The following is a 19,058-nucleotide window of genomic DNA, read 5'->3' as shown; positions in this document are numbered from 1 at the left end:
GAACGTTTTACAAGACAAACTTACCTGGGGTCTTCAAGAGTCAATAAAATATATTTTAAAAACTGCAAGAGAACATTCTATGCAAACAGATTAAAGTGGTTTAAAAATAAAAAGGCAATGTGCATATCTTGTTTGGAATCTAGCTGCTGAAAAAGCCAACATGAGTTGGAGCCTACTGAGGGCAACTGACAACAATAATAGACACTTTTGGACAACTCAAAATTTTTTTTCTTGTGTCGGATAATGGAGATTTGGGGGTTTTTTGGTTGTTATTGGCAGGAGATTCGCCTTATTCTTGGGAGGTTTATGCCGAAGTTTCAAGGGTGAAGTGAATATTAACCATTGAACGTTTCATCATATTTACATATATAGACAAACAGGACAAAAATCTTAAGAATTGGTGAATCTACGTCAAGTGTTATAAGCGCTTGTTTTATTGGAGCCGCAGATTTTCTTTAGATAAGAAATTTAAGATAAATACCTGACAGAAAATCCATCTGTCAAAAGTTATTTTTAATAGCAAATTCAATAACAACTTCTGTTACTAACAAAAATAATTCTGCACCATCTTCCTTCTTTGATATTTCCATAGTTTAAAGCTCTGTGGGAATTTCAGGCTCTGGAAGTGAGATGAAGTAAGGCGAGGATGACTTCAGAACACAGCTGAGTGGAGTTTCTCTTGGTGGTAAATATACATTTATATTCACTCATAGATTTATTTACATTAGATATATGGGCTTCCTAATAAGCCTGAAAAAGTTTATCTTTCCACCTGAACATAATTTATAAAGCTTCAATAATCAACACCTACAGCCAGAAAACTTATACTGTGTTTACCAGGACATGCCATAATTGCCAGTCAATAAAGACAGGACAAGGCTTGGGTCCCTTTTTACTGAAAAGTAGAAATATTTTTTCATTCTGGAGAAACAACCCAAATTTCCAAGAGGAACTTCAAAAGTAGATGTGGAGGCAGTAAGTGGTAAGATGGCTGCTACCAGCTGACCCACTAGCACAGATGAGCAATTCACTACCAGTTTCCACATCAGGAAGAGAGTGCTGGCTGGGGCCCCAGGGATTCTGGTGACAAGGAGCAGAAGCCACTTCCTGCAGCTGGGACCTGAGAAGAAACTGTTTTCCTTCTGCAAAAGATGTGACTGGGCCCTGGGTATACACCAGGCTGGCAGTGGTAACAGTGGCATAGACTGGAGCCCCATATACATGGGCCTCTGGTCTAATCAAGATTGCTACAGGCCACCCCTCCTCAGCCAAAGCACAGCTGCCTGACAGACGAGTCACCCACCTCAATCTCCTCCCCTGATGAGACTACCAAAAGTGTGCTAAATTCTACCACACAAAGTAGCCTCTCCAGATTTCAGCAACTGTAAATGTACATTGCTGGTGGGAATTTAAAATGGCACAACCCCTTTAAAAGACAGATTGGCAGTTTCTTATAAAGTTAAACATACACCTATCATATGACAGCAATCCCACTCCTAGGGAAATGGAAACTTTATGTTCACAAAAAATCTGTAGAGAAATGTTTATATCAGGTTTATTCGTAACAACTGGAAACCCGAATATCCTCCAAATAGTGAAAACAAATACATGAACTGTGGTTGTATCTATACAACAGAATACTACACAGTAATAAAAAGGAACAAACTATTGATACATCATTATCACTGATGAATCTCTAATACATTATGCTAAGTGAAAGGAGGCATAAGCAGAATCAAAAAGCTATACAGTGCATGGTATTTACAGAGACAGCTGCTACCAGGGATTCACGGGCAAAGGAAGGTTTGACTAAAAATGGGCAACATGAGGGAGGATTTTAGAGGAAAAGAGGTACTTCTCTGTACTCTCATTGTACTAATGATTATACACTAAATGCATTTGTCAACTCACATATAACTGTACATTCCAAAAGTGATTTATTGTTTTTAAATTTTAAAGATAAAGTTTAAAAAATTTTATAAGCAAAGATTAACGTTAAAAAAATAAAAAATTAGGGAAAAACACTTTCTCCATCTTTGGGGGAGATGGTTAATGTTAATGTTCTAGGATGGAACGACTAAGTGGTTAAGAGCCTGGCTGCTAACCACAAGGTTGGCAGATCGAATCCACCAGCCACTCCTTGAAAACCCCATGGGGCACTGCTACTCTGTCCTATGAGTCAGAACTGACTCGATGGTAACGGGTTTGATTTCTTGTTTGTTTGTTTTAGTTTCCACATGTGTGAATCCAAATTCTTGGAAAGTATGAGGAGAAAAACAAATTTCCTCATATTCTGTACACTTACATTGTTTCTCTGCCATGTATCTTCTTTCAGGTTTGCAAAAAATGAGGGATGAAAGCTATCCAACATTACTCAAACATATATTATTTCCATTCAATGTACGTACTCAGATGTGTTTCAAAGGATGAGGGACATCTGAAGACTTTCCACATTCCTTACTTTCATAAGGACTCTCTCAATTGTAAGCTAGTATGTTTACAGAGGAAAAATACTTTTTCACATTCCTCACATTCATAAGGTTTCTCTTTAGTGTGAACTCTTATACGAATACTGAGGTACGTGAACCAGCTAAAGGTATTCCCACATTCATTACATTCATAAGGCCTTTATTTACTGAGATTTCTTATATGTTTGGTGAAGGATTAGAAATGACTAAAACCTTTCCCACATTACTTATGTTCATTAGCCCTCTCTCCACTCCTCTTACATGTTTAGTGAGGGATGAGGAAAAATTAAAGACTTTTCCACATTCCTTTCGTTCAAAAGGCCACTCTCCACTGTGAGTTCTTATATGTATAGTCAGGGATGAGGACTGACTAAAGGCTTTCCCACATTCCTTACATTCATAAGGCCTCTGCCCATTATGAGTTCTTATATGCGTGGTGAGGTGTGAGGGTTGACTAAAGGCCTTCCCACATTCTTTACATTCATAAGGCCTCTCACCACTGTGAGTTCTTGTATGAGTAGTGAGGTGTGAGGAACGACTAAAGGCTTTCCCACAGTCCTTACATTTATAAGGCCTCTGTCCACTGTGAGATCTTATATGTCTATTGAGGGCTGAGGAATGACGAAAATCTTTCCCACATTCCTTACATTCATAAGGCCTCTCTCCACTGTGAGTTCTTAAATGTCTACTGAGGGCTGAGGAACAACTTAAGGCTTTCCCACATTCTTTACATTCATAAGGTCTCACTCCATTGTGACTTCTTATATGTGTAGTAAGCAATGAAGAACAACTAAAGGCCTTCCCACATTCCCTACATTCATAAGGCTTATCTCCATTATGAAATTTTTTATGTAAAGCAACTAATGATGGATGAGTACAGGATTTCCAATATTCTTTACCTTCACGTTTACTACTTTTCACATGTGTCTGAAAGGATGAGAAGCTACAGACATCTTTCCGACAATGGTTGTACTCGTGGGGTTTCTCTTTAGTGAGTGTTGTTACAGGATTCTTAAGAGTTGAAATACACATGAAGCTTTTCCCACATACTTTACATTTATATGGTTTCTCTGCTCTAAGAGTTTTCGCAGGAGTGTTTAGGTGAGAGGGACAACTGCAGGCTTCTCCGCATTCCTTACACTTACAGGTACTGCGCCTAGTATGAGATCTGATATGACGCTGAAGTGATGAATGATGCATGACAGATTTTCCACACTCACAGCATGCAGGATTTACTTCAGTAGGAGTTCGTTTGATCACAGTAAGAGTTCCAATCTGGCTGAAGCCTTTTCCACACTGATTGCCTTCATTACTTTCACTGAGGCTCTCTCCCATATGTCTTCTGTTAAAAAACAGGCAATATGCTGTTTGAAAAAAAATTTGTCACCATTTCACCATTGCCATACACAGTTAATGTGTACATTTTTTGCATTAGTTGTCTCATATTTCTTAGGTCAAATCATTCAGCAGAGATGCTACTGTTACTCTCTCAGTATTTCTAAAATAAATGGCTTTCTAATAATTGAGTACCTGTGAAAAATATTTCAAATACATACTCATATTTATGTAAACATATTGGGAAAATAATTTGAAGACAATTTCAGAGCTAATTATATGTATATAAACATGTACATATGTACACCGACACATACACAAAAAAACACAAATACACACATATTTTAATGTCATGACACCTTGTAATGATGTTAGCTAGCCTCCATCTTAGATGATGCCTCAGCATCCATGTTGGGCCCCTCCCTCACCATGTTAGTTGGTGCACCACACCCCGTTGTGGCTAGTTGTCCCAGATAACCATGCTACTGAAAACACTCAAGTTTTCCACTTCTCATCTCACAGCTGTACCACTTCGTTTCCATACCCACTCATTCTTACTTCCTCTTCTTAAGTTTCAAAAGGACCAGTGAATACTTAACCACACAAAATCCCTTCATCCCACCCCAGGACCCTAATAAAGGCTGTGCCCCAGGTCCATGTTCTCTCTCTCCACCCACAACCTTCACATGTGTGCCACGGCCTACTGGCATGCTGTGTACCCCTAGGGCCTGAGTAATAAAGTTCGTAATTTCCATTTTTGTATCTTGTGGTTGAAGCATGACTTTCCATCCAGGACAATATCCTGACCTGTGGGAAATTGCTCTGTCTGCCCTGCCCTCCAGAGTGACAGATGAGTTGAAATAAAACTCACGCAGGACACACCTTGAGATTCTTTTCTGAGGCACTGCTTGTATAGGAATGATACTCACCTCACACGTCTCCCTTGGTTTATATACTGATCTTCAATGCCATGAAATTCGCAGATTTCTTCTAACATGGAGGACCAGGTGTCATTCTTCATGAATTGCACTGCTATGTGTTTACTGGATAACTTTTCCCCATCATTAAATTTTTGAGAAACTGACCCAATGATTCCGATTGAGGTTCAAATATGAAACAAAAAGGAAAGAAATTATTATGAGATAAAAGCAGCTGTGCACAAAAGGCGGCTTCAATGCATTTGCCTCTGTCATGATTTGGCAGTGGTCAAAAGCAGTTTAATAGGGAATATTCTCATGAAAGTTGAGTGACAGTGACATAAATAGGGTTTAACTAGGAGAGCAAAGTAGCAAGATGTTAGATACAATGTACATGTAACATTTAGAGGAAAAGGGGGAAGGTCTTTCTCCCTGAACAAAGGTGTGAGAGAATTGATATAAGTCAGAAGAGTAAGCTGCGGTGTCTGTGAACTTCAGTCTCTTCAACCCAGAAAAGACATTTTCTAGTTAATTTATTCAAATCTAATTACCCCCATTCAGCCTTGGTCCTTCAAAGGATTCTTGCTTTTCTGGTGCTTCCCAGCACAGTAGTGCTTGATGAGTCCTATCTCTACTCTTCTCAGATCTTTCTCTTGCTTCTCTGAGGGAACAAATGGGCGTGGCTGGCATGGTGCTCTTGGAGGGTGGCTTATCATCAGGGAAGGCAGTGAAGAGCAATGAACATTTCCATGACACTGAGCCAAAACTTTCACCTCCAGGGTCTCTGGAGATGGCTGCTGTGAGTTTATTTGCAGCAAAATAATGATGTCAAATTTTATACTGGCAAAATAAAAGCAGTAAACTCTTTATTGCTTTTGTTAGGTACCATCTAGTTGGTTCTGACTCACAGTGACATCATGCACAACAGAATGAAACACTGCCCAGAAGTGCACCATCCATGCAATTGTTTCTGTTTGAGTACACTGTTGAAGCCAGTGTCAATCCATCTCAATAAGGGTATTCTTTTTTCTGCTGACCCTGTACTTTACCAAGCATGATGTCCTTCTCCAGAGACTGCTTCTTCCTGATATGTCCAAAGTACATGACACGAAGTCTTACCATTCTTTCTTTAAAGGAGCATTCTGGCTGGACTTCTTCCTAGACAAATTTGTTTGGTCTTTTGATGGTCCGTGGTATATTCAATATTCTTCACCAACACTGTAACTGAAACGGATTAATTCTTCAGTCTTCTTTATTCATTGCCCAGCTTTCACATGCATTGAGGCATTTGAAAATGCCATGGCTTTATTAAGGCACATCTTAGTCCACAAAGTGCCATCTTTGCTTTTGAACACTTGAAAGAGGTGTTTGTAGCAGATTTGCCCAAGGCAGTATCTCGTTTGATTTCTTGACTGCTGATTCCAAATAAAATGAAATCCTTGACAACCTCAATATTTTGTTTATCATGATGCTGCTTACTAGTCCAGTTGTGAGGATTTTTGTTTTCTTCATGTGGCAGAGTAATCCATACTGAAGACCACAGTCTTTGATCTTCATCAGTAAGTGCTTAAAGTCCTCTTCGCTTTCAGCATGCAAGGTTGTGTCATCTGCATATCCCAGGTTGTTAATAAGTCTTTCTCCAATCCCGATGCTGCATTCTTCTTCATATAGTCCAGCTTCTTGGATTATTTGTTCAGCATGCTGAGTGACTGCCAGGAGAACAAACAAATCTGTCTTGAAAAAAGTACACCTAGAATGCACCTTAGAAGCAAGGATGGCTAGACTTCATCTCATGTAAACTGAACATACTATCAAGAGGGACTAATCCCTTGAGAAGGATATCACGTTTACTAAAGTAGAGGGTCGCTGAAAAAGAGGAAGACCCTCAGTGACATGGATTGACACAGCAGCTGCAACTATGAGCTCAAAAACAGCAACAACTGTGATACTGCACATCCAGGCAGTGTTTCGTTCTGTTGTACAAAGGGTTAACCATGAATCAGAACTGACTCTATAGTACCTAACAACAACATATGATTGAATAACTACAGGGAAAGGATACGAACCCGATACAAGCCTTTCCTAATTTTAAAACATACAGTATTCCCTTGTTCTGCTTGAACGACTGTCTCTTAGCCTATGAATAGGTTGGGAATGAGCACAATCAAATGTTCTAGGATTCCCATTCTTTGCAATGTTATCCATAATTTGTTACGATCCACACAATCCAATGCCTCTGCACAGTCAATAAAACACAGGTAAACATCTTTCGGGTAATCTCCGCCTTCATCCAAGATCCAACAGCAATGATATCCCTGGTTCCACCTCCTCTGAATCCAGCTTGAATTTCTGGCAGCTCCCTGTCCATGTGCTGCTGCAACCATTTTTTAACTACCTTCAGCAAAATTTTACTTGCACGTGATATTAATAATATTGTTCGATAATTTTCGCATTCCATTGGATCACCTTTCTTTGCAATGGGCACAAATATGGATCTCTTCCATTTAGTTTGCCAGGTAGCTGTCTTCCAAATTTCTTAGCATAGACACGTGAGCACATCCAGTGTTGCATCAGTTTGTTGAAACATCTCGACTGGTATTCTATCAGTTCCTGGAGCCTTATTTTTCGCCAATGCCTTCAGTGCAGCTTGGAATTCTTCCCTCAACACTATCGGTTCTTGATCATACGCTGCCTCATGAAACAGCTGAACATCAACGAATTCCTTCTGGTACAGTGACTCTGTATTCCTTCCATCTTCTTTTGACACTTTCTGCGTCGTTCAATATTTTGCCTATAGAATCCTTCGCTATTGCAATTAGAGGCTTGAATTTTTTCTTCAGTTTTTTTCAGCTTGAGAAGTGCTGAGCATGTTCTTCTTTTCTGGTTTTCTAACTCCAGGTCTTTGCATGCCCTTATTATAATACTTTGTCTTCTTGAACCACCCTTTGAAATCTTCTGTTCAGCTCTTTTACTTCATTATTTCTTCCATTTGCTTTAGCTACTCAACATTCAAGAGCAAGTTTCAGAGTTTCTTTCTTTCCTGTCTTTCTAATGACCTTTTGCTTTCTTCATGTAGGATGTCCTTGATGTCATCCCACAACTCGTCTGGTCTTTGGTCATTAGTTTCAATGTGTCAAATCTATTGAGATGGTCTCCAAATTTAGTTGAGATATACTCAAGGTTGTACTTTGGCTCTTGTGGACTTGTTTTAATTTTCTTCAGCTTCAACTTGAACCTGCATATGAGCAATTGATGGTCTGTGCCACAATCATCCCCTGACCTTGTTCTGATTGATGATATTAACCTTCTTTATTGTCTCTTTCCAAAGATATAGTCAACTTGATTCCTGTCTATTCCATCTGGCAAGGGAAGGGTCATGTATATAGTTGCTGTTTATGTTGTTGAAAAAGTTATTTGCATTGAATAAGTCACTGGTCTTGCAAAATTCTATGATCTGATCTTTAGCATCATTTCTATCACCAAGGCCGTATTTTCCAACTACCAATCCTTCTTTGTTTCCAACTTTGGCATTCCAATCACTGGTAATTATCAATGCATCTTGAATGTATGCTTGATCAATTTCACACTGCAGAAGTTGGTAAAAATCTTCAAGTTCTTCATCATTGGCCTCAATGGTTAGTAAATAAATCTTAATAATAATCGTATTAACTACTCTTCCTTGCAGGTGTATGGATATTATTCTATCACCAACAGCACACATACTTCAGGATCTTGAAATGCTCTTTTTGACGATGAATGTGCTACACCATTCCTGTTCAATCTCATTCCCAGCACAGTAGACCACATGACTGTCACATTCAAAATGGCCAATACAAGCCCATTTCAGCTCCCTAATGCCTAGGATATCAATCTTTATGCATTCCATTTCATTTTCGATTACTCCATTTTTCCTAGATTCATACTTTGTATATTCCATGTTCCAATATTTAATGGTTTCTGCAGCTAGTTCTTCTCATTTTGAGTCATGGCACATCAGCAAATGTGGTCTTGAAAGCTTGACTCCCATACACATCGTTAAGGTTGACTTTACTTTGAGAATGCAGCTCTTCCCCAGTTGTATTCTGAGTACCTTCCAACCTGAGGGGCTCATTTTCTGGCACTGCATCCGACAAGGTTTCACTGCTATTCATAAGGTTTTCACTGGCCAATTTAAAAAAAAAAAGAAGTTTTTTTTAAGTAAAGGCTCTTTACAAGGTCCCAGAACACAAATCTTCTGTGTCCCTCAGTGACTCCAGAAGCCAATGCTCATATTTACAACACTTAAAGAGCCTCAAGGCTTTTAACCAGAAGAGAAATTTCAAGTTAGTTTAATACATGGGGCTTTATGTTCACGGGGAAGCCAGGACACGTAGACTCCATAGAGTAAAAGACCATGTCTGTCTTATTTAACCATGTATTCTCATTCCTCAGCCAAAATACTGTAGCAAGGTCAATGAGTAAATGTTCACTAAATGAGTAAATAAAATTATGATGCCATTCTTACCTACTGAGGCCAAGTTTCTGAAGGTTTCCATCATCACGTCTCTGTAGAGTTTCCTTTGGGCAAGCTCCAGCAAAGCCCACTCTTCCTGGGTAAAGACCACAGCCACATCCTCAATGACCACTGAGTCCTAAAACATCCCACATATTCTGGATCAGCAAGATACCATGTACTACAATTTACGCAAAAGGAAAGGTGAGGATGACAGTCCTGAGGAACTGAGAATTCAATGGAATTTGACACAAGGTCCTCTGTTCTATCAAGGCCTACTCTAGGGTTTAGCAAACAGTTTCCTCCCTTTGCTGTTTATATTCACTTCCTCACAGATTGAATCCTGATAGATAGACTTCCAATGCATTGAAATAATCTCTCCACAGTTTACTGCGGCCAATTCATCTTACTCCCCTTACTCCCTCAGTTAGAACACACAGCAAAAATTAAGAAAACCACTCTATAAATCAAAGTCTTACTTCCACATTCAGATTGTCACTTCCTTGGGATACAAACAATTTCATCTCTTATCATAACACCCATCAGAACACTGAATACAATACAAAACAAGAAACACACGGTCACAGCAGAATGAGATAGTAACAATTAATAAACACACAATGACTGGTAATTTTCCCTTTTGCCCCTTACCAGTCATGGGAGGACCAGGTGGCTGCACAAACAACCTGGCAACAAAGGGCCTAGAAGTGGCTGTATTTTCTTGAAGAACTCCAACTGGTCAGGAGGAGTTTTCAAGAATTATGAATTTTTACATGTCTCCCTTATTTTTCAATAACTCACCAGTTCCCCTCTCGTTCTCTCTCACCTTTCCATGGAGTCAGGCAAGAGTACCGAAAAGTTAAACAGAGCTCACTTGAGAGACAGGATATAGGAGAATCCAGATCTCCCCACAAATCTCGTATTTTTCAGATCTGATGCTACTGTACACTAATTATCAGTCATCACTCCCCTCAACAAAAATACTGTATTTTAACTCAAATAACATGTTCTTTTTACGTTGGTTTGCGAACTACTTTCTCCCTCCCTGTATTTTCATAAGCACCATTAATGCTAAATTTTTTTACATGTTGCTGTAAAAAACAAAAACAAAACACAGCTTGCATACAAAAATACCGCGTAGGGAGTAGTGGTTGACAAAGAAACGTTTTTTGAAGGTGTGCATTATGTGTGTAAAAATACAGTACATCTAGAAACACAAAAACATCTTCCGATGTTATACGATGACAAACAGTCCTTTCTGCAAGGACAAAAATAGGATGTCCTTGTGTTTGCTGACCATGAAAAACAGGTTACCACCCCCATTTTGTAATGGTTGTAAAACATGATGAGTACAATCAATGTCACTGAATTACACATGTAAAAATTGTTGAATTGGCATATATTTGGTTATGTATATTTTTACCACACCAAAAACAATTCATTTTTTGAATTTATCGAAGTGCGGAGGGTTAAGATGTTATATTGCCCATGAATCCTAGAAAACAGAGACTTACACACCAGCCCTCTAGATATTCCCTCAAGAATTTCCTCACATTTGCAGTTCCTGGCAGACACACAGTGGTGACTACCCAAACCCTGGCCACTGGCATTCTCTGAGCTCTAGAACTGCCTTTCGTGATACAGTCAATCATTTGTTATTCACATGTAGCAAGGGCAGAAAAAGCTGCTACACTGCGCTTCTGATGGTAAAATTGGATGGAACAGCAGAGCAGCTATAGCATATAAGGACTCCTCTTGTCAGGGCAGGGGATAAAGTGAGCTGCCTAGGACATATCTAATCATTCCTGGTATGATGTCACAACACACTTTGACCCACAGCCAAAATTCAAGTCTCCTCAACTGTGGTAGACCATGTTGTATACTTTACAGCCATCAAAAACCCTAATATTCATTACATAATATATACTAAAGATTAAACATTCCATTTGTTGAGCAACTAGGAATATGAAAAATTTAGCAAAAAGCTTTCCACACACTAGCTCATCTATTTCTCTTGAGTTTCCTAAGCAGATATAAGTTCAAATAGCTCATGGTTGGGGAAAGCTAATCAATTAATCACATACTAATGGAACTGTTGGAATGTTGGTGAGCCAGAGTTACAATGCAGGGCAATTTGCCTTTGAAGCCTAAATTCCTGACAACTACATTTCTGTTCATATGAATATAGTTTTGCTGTTCTGCTGTTCTCCAAAAACAGTATAGATGATCTAGAGCCCTACTGAGTACTAGGGACAGGAGACAAAGCAAATATACTATTCATTTAGGACAACCTGGAGCTCCTTCTCCTGGCAAAGAACTGTGCCTCAGGCAAGACTGCTTCCCTTTAGGCCCTTACTTATGGCTCCTTCATTTATTAAAAATGATTTAGGTAATGGTGATACACAGCCCATTTCATGAGGGCAAAGCATATACAGCAGTGAACAAAACAGAGTATCTGGTGCACTTGGACCATAAGTTCTTTGGATGTAGACATCTTAAATAAACAAAATATAATGTCAACTGGTGATAAGTTCTATACAAACTGCAATACAGTTAGAAGATAGGCAGTGTGTAAACACAAGCTTATTTATCTTTTGTTTACACAGGGAAGAACAAAATAATCATTTTATAAAACACTAGATAGTGAAACCTGGCTTAGAGAGGAAAAACAAATTGTACATTCAATTCTAAAAACTTGGTGATTTTACACTCATACAAATTTCAGATGTTCATCAGATGCTTTTATTGTCAAAAAGAACATTTCAAGGTCTATCCTGAAGTAAAACACTTTCAGTGATAGAATAATATCCATAAGCCTACAAGGAAGACCAGTTAATATGACTATTATTCAAATTTATACACGAACCACTAAGGCCAAAGATGAAGAAATTGAAGATTTTTACCAACTTCTGCAGAATAAAATTGACAGAACATGCAACCAGGATGCATTGATAATTACTGGTGATTGGAAGGCCAAAGCTGGAAACAAAGAAGAAGGATGGGTACTTGGAAAATATGGCCTTGGTGAAACAAACGATACCAGAGATCACATTGATAGAATTTTGCAAGACCAACAACTTCTTCTTCGTTACAAATACCTTTTTCAGCAACATAAACCATGAGTATACACGTGGACCTCACCAGAAGGATACACAAGAATCACATCAAGCACATCTGTGGAAAGAGAGGGTGGGAAATCTCAGTATCATAAGTCAGAACAAGGCCAGGGGCCGAATGCAGAACAGACCATCAACTGTTCATATGCAAGTTCAAGTTGAAACTGAAGAAAACTAGAACAAGTCCAGGAGAGCCAAAATACGACCTTGAGTATATCCCACCTGAATTTAGAAACCACCTCAAGAACAGATTTGACACGTTGAACACTAACGACCGAAGACCGGACAAGTTGTGGAATAACATCAAGGACATCACCCACGAAGAAAGCAAGAGGTCATTAAAAAGACGAGAAAGAAAGAAAAGTCCAAAATGGATGTCAGAAGAGACTCTGAAACTTGCTCTTAAACGTCAAGTAGCTAAAACAAAAGGAAGAAATGATGAAGCAAAAGAACTGAACAGAAGATTTCAAAGGTAGGCTAAAGAAGACAAAGTATTATAATGACATGTACAAAGCTGGAGATAGAAAACCAAAAGGGAAGAACGCACTTGGCATTTCTCAAGATGAAAGAACTGAAGGAAAAATTCAAGACTTGAACTACGATAGCGAAAGATTCTATGGTGAACATATTAAATCATGCAGGAAGCATCAAAAGAATATGGAAGGAATACACGGAGTCATTATACCAAAAAGAACTGGTTGACAATGTTCAACCATTTTAGGAGGTAGCATATGATCAGGAACCTACGGTACTGAAGGAGGAAGTTTAAACTGGGCTGAAGGCACTAGTGAAAAACATGGCTCCAGAAACTGAAGGAATATCAATTGAAATGTTTCAACAAACAGATGCAGCACTGGAAGTGCTCACTCGTCTATTCCAAGAAATTTGGAAGACAGCTGTCTAGCCAACCGACTGGAAGAGATATGCCTATTCCCAAGAAAGGTGATCCAATTGAATGGAAATTATCAAACAATATCCTTAATATTCCATGCAAGTAAAATTTTGCTGAAGATTATTCAAGAGCAGCTGCAGCAGTACATCGACAGGGAACTGCCAGATTCAGAAGAGGACAGGGAACCAGGGATATCATCACTGATGTCAGGTGGATCCTGGCTGAAAGCAGAGGATGCCAGAAAGATGTTTACCTGTGCCTATTGACTATGCAAAGGCATTCAACTCTGTGAATCAAAACAAATTATGGATACCATTGTGAAGAATGGGAATTCCAGAACACTTAATCGTGCTCATGAGGAACCTGTACATAGATCAAGAGGCAGTCATTTGAACAGAACAAGGGGATACTGCATAGTTTAGAGTCAGAAAAGGTGTGTGCAGGTTTGTATCCTTTCATCGTATCTAATCAATCTGTAAGCTGAACAAATAACCTGAGAAGAGGGATTCCATGCAGAAGAAAGGGGCATCAAGATTGGAGAAAGATGCATTAACAACCTGCTTTATGCAGATGACATAACCTTGTTTGCTGAAAGTGAAGAGGACTTGAAGCACTTACTGATGAATATCAAATACTACAGCCTTCAGTATGGATTATACCTCAACAAAAAGAAAACAAAAATCCTCACAACTGTACCAATAAGCAAACATCATGATGAATAGAGAAAAGATTGAAGTTGCCAAGGATTTCGTTTTCCTTGGATCCACAATCAACACCCATACAAGCAGCAGTCAAGATATCGACACATTGCATTGGGAAAATCTACTGCAAAAAACCTCTTTAAAGTGTTGAAAAGCAAAGATGTCACCTTGAGGACTAAGGTGCACCTGATCCAAGCCATGATGTGTTTAATCACCTCACAGTCATGCAAAAGCTGGACAATGAAGAAGGAATACTGAAGAAGAACTGACGCCTTTGAACTGTGGCGCTGGTGAAGAATATTGAATATACCATGAACTGCCAAAAGAATGAACAAATCTGTCTTGGAAGAAGTACAACCAGAATGCTCCTTGGAAGCATGGATGGTGAGACTGTGTCTCTTGTACTTTGGACACAATTTTAGGACGGACCAGTCCCTGGAGAAGGACATCATGCTTGGTAAAGTGGAGGGTCAGGGAAAAAGAGGAAGGCCCTCAACAAGATAGACTGACACAGCGGCTGCAACAATGGGCTCAAGCATAACAATCATTGTGAGGATGGCACAGGACCAGGCAGTTTTGTTCTGTTGTGCACAGGGTCACTATGAGTTGGAATCAACTCAACGGCACCTAACAATAATAACAATATATAGGCACAGGAGTTGAAGAGCTCCACTGACCCTCATGCCCAGGAAAGGGAAGATACATTGCTTATTGCCAGAGAGGAAAGAGTCATTAGCAGTAGGTTCAACATATAAATTTAGGACACCAGAAACATAATGCAGCATAAATAATAGTATAAAGAAAGTAATAGGAAAATAAAGACTACCAAACCAAACCCATTGCCGTCAAGTCAATTCTGACTCATTGCAGCCCTACAGGACAGAGTACAACTGCCCCACAGGATTTCCAAGGAGCGCCTGATGGATTCACCCAACCTTTTGGTTGGCAGCCATAACTCTTAACCACTATGCCACCAGAGTTTCCATGAAGACTACAGTAAATTTAAAAAACACAAACAAAGACTTTCAGTTTCTGGTCTGATATTTAAGGAGCTTGGAAATCATCACTCCTGTCCTCACAAAAAGGAGAAAGCTGAACATATTTAACTGAGACATTTGAGGTCACAGGGCAAACTGGTGCCTCCAAAACTGAAGGGACACATAGACAGATACAGAGACTCATACCAGAGCTGAAGCCCAGGAGCAGAAACCACTCCTAGGATCGGCACTGAAATAGGAAAACTTACATTGTAATGGATGAATTGCTAGAAGTTTGTTGCAGACAAACTTGAAGGTTAAAAAAGCCAGGGGAACGCAATCTTAGGAGGCCATACTTAGTTTTATGAGTTTTAACTCCTGGAACCCTCCAGGTCCTCAGTGCAAAGATCACAGAAAAATCCCCAGGTTTCCAATAAGGGGAAGATAAAAAGTAGACATTTTGAAACTCACCCAAAGCATTCTGCCTATTTTACCAGAATCTAACTAATCTGGAATGATGAAATACCTAACTCCAGCATGATGTGGGTTTCCCGTATCACCAACGTGAGGGAGGGGAGAAGCAGGGACACACGTGTGAGGTCTCTGCCCCGGACACAGGCTCACTAAAACACTGAGACCTTATCAATGAACTATAACATGCTTTTCCTCCCCAACACCTTTCCAAATCATCAATAACAGGGGATTGCAACCAAAACAACTCCAAGTCTCAGGCCTGATTTAAAAAGTCTCGAGGAAAGCCAAACATAACACGGAAGAAAAACGCAAGATCAGAGAACATTTTGGCCTTTGTCAACTACAGCAAACAGTAAACACAGGCTAATGTCTAGCCAGATAATGATAAAACCTCATACCAAATGCCTATTTATTTACCTCAGTTCCTTTTACTTAGTACACCATCTACAGTTTTCCACAAAAAAACTACAAGGCATACTAAAAACAAAAACACAGCTTGAAAACACAGAGCAAGCATCAGGACCAGTGGTAGAGATTCTGGAGTTATCACACCAGAAATTCAATGCAACACTCAACAGATGGATAATGTAAGTGCAGTTAGTTCCCAGGTTACGAAGAGTTTGAGTTATGAGAAATTGCACTTAATGACTTTTTCTTTTGACACATCGTTATGTACTACATACAGTGTTGCAGCATATAATTTGCTGATGTTATTTTCTGATGATCACATGGACATGTTCAAAGATCAGATTTATAAAGTACTGATAATAACAGGCAATAATAATGGGGGAAAAAAGAGGTATTCGACTTACGTCAGAACCAATGTACAACTGATTCATTGGAACAGACCCCTATTCCTAAGTGGGGGCTACCAGTAGAAAGATGGAAACTATAACAAAGAATCCAAATGAAATGTTATAAATCAAAAACACTGTAACAAAAATGAAGAATGCCTTTAACAGGTTGTAAAAACAGCATGGAGGTGATGTCTGACCTCCTCTAACTTCACCAGGAAGATGAACCAAGATCAACATCACAAGCCTGACTCCCATGTGGGGGAAGCCAGAAGCCTCCTCTCTCCACCATCTTTACCAATTCTGACACCAACCATCCCTCACATAGCACTCTCTGCTGGGTTCAATAATTCATTGCAATGGCCACACAAAACTCACAGACCATACTTAGTATTATGGGGTTTACTACGGAAGTAACAGTTATAATTCAGGCTCAGGAACACTCAAGATAGAGTTCTTCTATCAGGATAGCCTTTTCCCAGCCATGCTCGCAGGTGCGCCTCTCCCTGGCCCTAGGCCTCTGCCAAAAGGCACTCAGCTTTCTCTCTCCTGGGACTGGGAAGGCTGCCACACCATCTCCTGCTGCTGGGTCTGTCCTGCCACTGCTTCTCACCATCTTCAGGGTTACAACTTGCTCTCTCTCTTGGTCTTCTGCTACCAGGAGCTTCTCAACACAGTGATCCCAGGTCCAAAGGATGCACTCTCCACTCCTGGTTGTTCTTCCTTGGTGATAGTAGGATCCTCCTCACTGCTCTGGAATTGGCTCTCTTTTAAGGCAAAACTGACCACTCCCCGTGGTGAGCCACAATCACCCTATCACACAGTCTCACCCAATGACCTGGGTGGGAGTTACAAGACAATGGCTAGAAAAGCTACACCAAATAATAACACCACATAAGTTCAACAAAGGGCTGTACGAAGCAAGGAAAGAATCAGTGAACTTGAAGATATGGAAACTTTCAAAACTGAAACGCAAAAAGAAAACAGAATGAAAAACTGGAATGAAATATCCAAGAACTGTGGTACAATTACTTGGAATACAAGAAAAAAAAAAAAAAAAAAGGGAAACTAAAGAAATATTTGAGACAATAATGTCTGAGGATTTTACATAAATTAATGAAAGACACCAAACCACAGATCTAGTAAGTTCAGAGAACACCAAAACAATGAATACCAAAAAACTACATCGAGGCTTATTTAATTAAAGAATATCAAAGAAAAAATACTAAAAGAAGCCAGAAGGGGCTTCTATAGAAGAGCGCAGTTAAGGATGCCACCAGAATTTTCTTAAGAAACCATGCAAGCAAGAAGAGAATGGAGTAAAATAATTAATGTCGCGGGGGGGAATCAACCTAAAATTCTACATCCAGAAAAATTATACTTCAAAAGCGGGAAAAAAAAAAAAAAAAAAAACTAACAAAAAGTTTTGGCAAGAATGTGGAGAAATTGGAATACTTATATTTGCTAGAAACCCTGGTGGCGTAATGGTTAAGTGCTATGGCTGCTAACCAAAAGGTCGGCAGTTCAAATCCACCAGGCGCTCCTTGGAAACTCTATGGAGCAGTTCTACTCTGTCCTATACGGTTTCCATGATTCGTAATTGACTCGACGGCACTGGGTTTTGGTTTTATATTTGATGGGAATGCAAAACAGTACAGCCACTGTGGAAAACAATTTGCCAGTTCCTCAAAAAGCTAAACACAGAACTAACATTCCAATCCTAGGTTATATTCAAAAGTATTGAAAGTAAGAATGCAAGCAGAAACCTGTACACCAATGTTCATTGCAACGATTCATAATACCCAAAAAGGTAGAAAAAAACCTAAATGCTTTAGTAATATTACTCAGTCACAAACAGAAATGAAGTCTTCATATAAGCTGCAGCGTGGATGAACCTTGAAAACATAACGCTGACTAAGTCACTCAGAAAAGGAAAAATACTGTATGATTTCACATATATAAAATAAATATACAGAGACCATCCACTACTCATCTGTCAGCCTGTCGTGCTGTGGTGGCTTGTGTGTTGCTGTGACTCTGGAAGCTATGCCACCAGTATTTCAAATACCAACAGGGTCACCCATGGGGGTCAGGTTTCAACAGAGCTTCCAGACTAAGAAGGCTAGGATGAAGGACTGGCGATCTACTTCTAAAAAAACTGGCCTTGAAAACCTTATGAATAGCAGTGGAGCACTGTCTGATTAGGTTTCATTTTACTTACAGCCACAATCAACACCAATGGAAGCAGCAGTCAAGAAATCAAATGACAGACCTATGGAGCACAACTACCACAGCCTCCACCAGACTAAGTTCAGCACAACTAGATGGTGCCCAGCTACCACCACCGACTGCTCTGACAGGGATCACAATAGAGGGTTCCCAGACAGAGCTGGAGAAAAATGTAGAACAAAATTCAAACACTCACAAAAAAGACCAGACTTACTCGTCTGACAGAGGCTGGAGAAACCCCGAGAGTATGGCCCCTGGATACCTTTTTAACTCAGTATTGAAGTCACTTCTGAGGTTCACCCTTCAGTCAAAAGATTAGACAGGTCCATAAAACAAACAATAATACACATACTTCGACCATGTATATGAGACTAAATGGGCACACCAGCCCAGGGGCATGGACAAAAGGGTAAGGAGGGACTGGAAATCTGAACGAATGGAAATGGGGAACCCAAGGTCGAGAAGGTGAGAGTACTGACAAGTCGTGCGGTTGGCAACTAATGTCACAAAACAGTATGAGTGTTGATTGTTTAATGAGAAACTAATTTGCTCTATAAACCTTCATCTAAAGCACAATAAAAAAAAAAGAAAGAAATCAAATGATGTATTGCATTGGGCAAATGTGCTGCAAAACAAGTCTTTAAAGTGTTCAAAAGCAAACAT

General features: G+C 39.5%; 1 protein-coding gene across 2 annotated transcripts in view; it reads right to left on the bottom strand.

The window, feature by feature from the left end:
• Window positions 1–433: 433 nt before the first annotated feature.
• LOC126074019 (zinc finger protein 699-like) overlaps window positions 434–19,058 on the bottom strand; it is a 33,860-nt gene continuing 15,235 nt past the window's right edge. The window contains exons 3-6 of one of the 2 annotated variants that reach the window (XM_049881364.1): window positions 12,311–12,386; window positions 9,225–9,351; window positions 4,733–4,883; window positions 434–3,810 (exon numbers count right to left, since the gene is read on the bottom strand). In XM_049881364.1, coding sequence (XP_049737321.1) covers window positions 2,646–3,810; window positions 4,733–4,883; window positions 9,225–9,351; window positions 12,311–12,325 — 1,458 coding nt within the window. In that variant the 5' untranslated portion in view covers window positions 12,326–12,386 and the 3' untranslated portion in view covers window positions 434–2,645. The remainder of the gene's footprint in view (window positions 3,811–4,732; window positions 4,884–9,224; window positions 9,352–12,310; window positions 12,387–19,058) is intronic. The other variant, XM_049881365.1, reaches the window with a different exon arrangement.

The sequence above is a fragment of the Elephas maximus genome, chromosome 3, assembly GCF_024166365.1.
Source record: "Elephas maximus indicus isolate mEleMax1 chromosome 3, mEleMax1 primary haplotype, whole genome shotgun sequence".
NCBI classification, from domain to species: Eukaryota; Metazoa; Chordata; class Mammalia; order Proboscidea; family Elephantidae; genus Elephas; species Elephas maximus.
The sequence above is the reverse complement of the archived record's forward strand: the minus strand, read 5'-3'. Positions and strand labels throughout refer to the sequence as shown.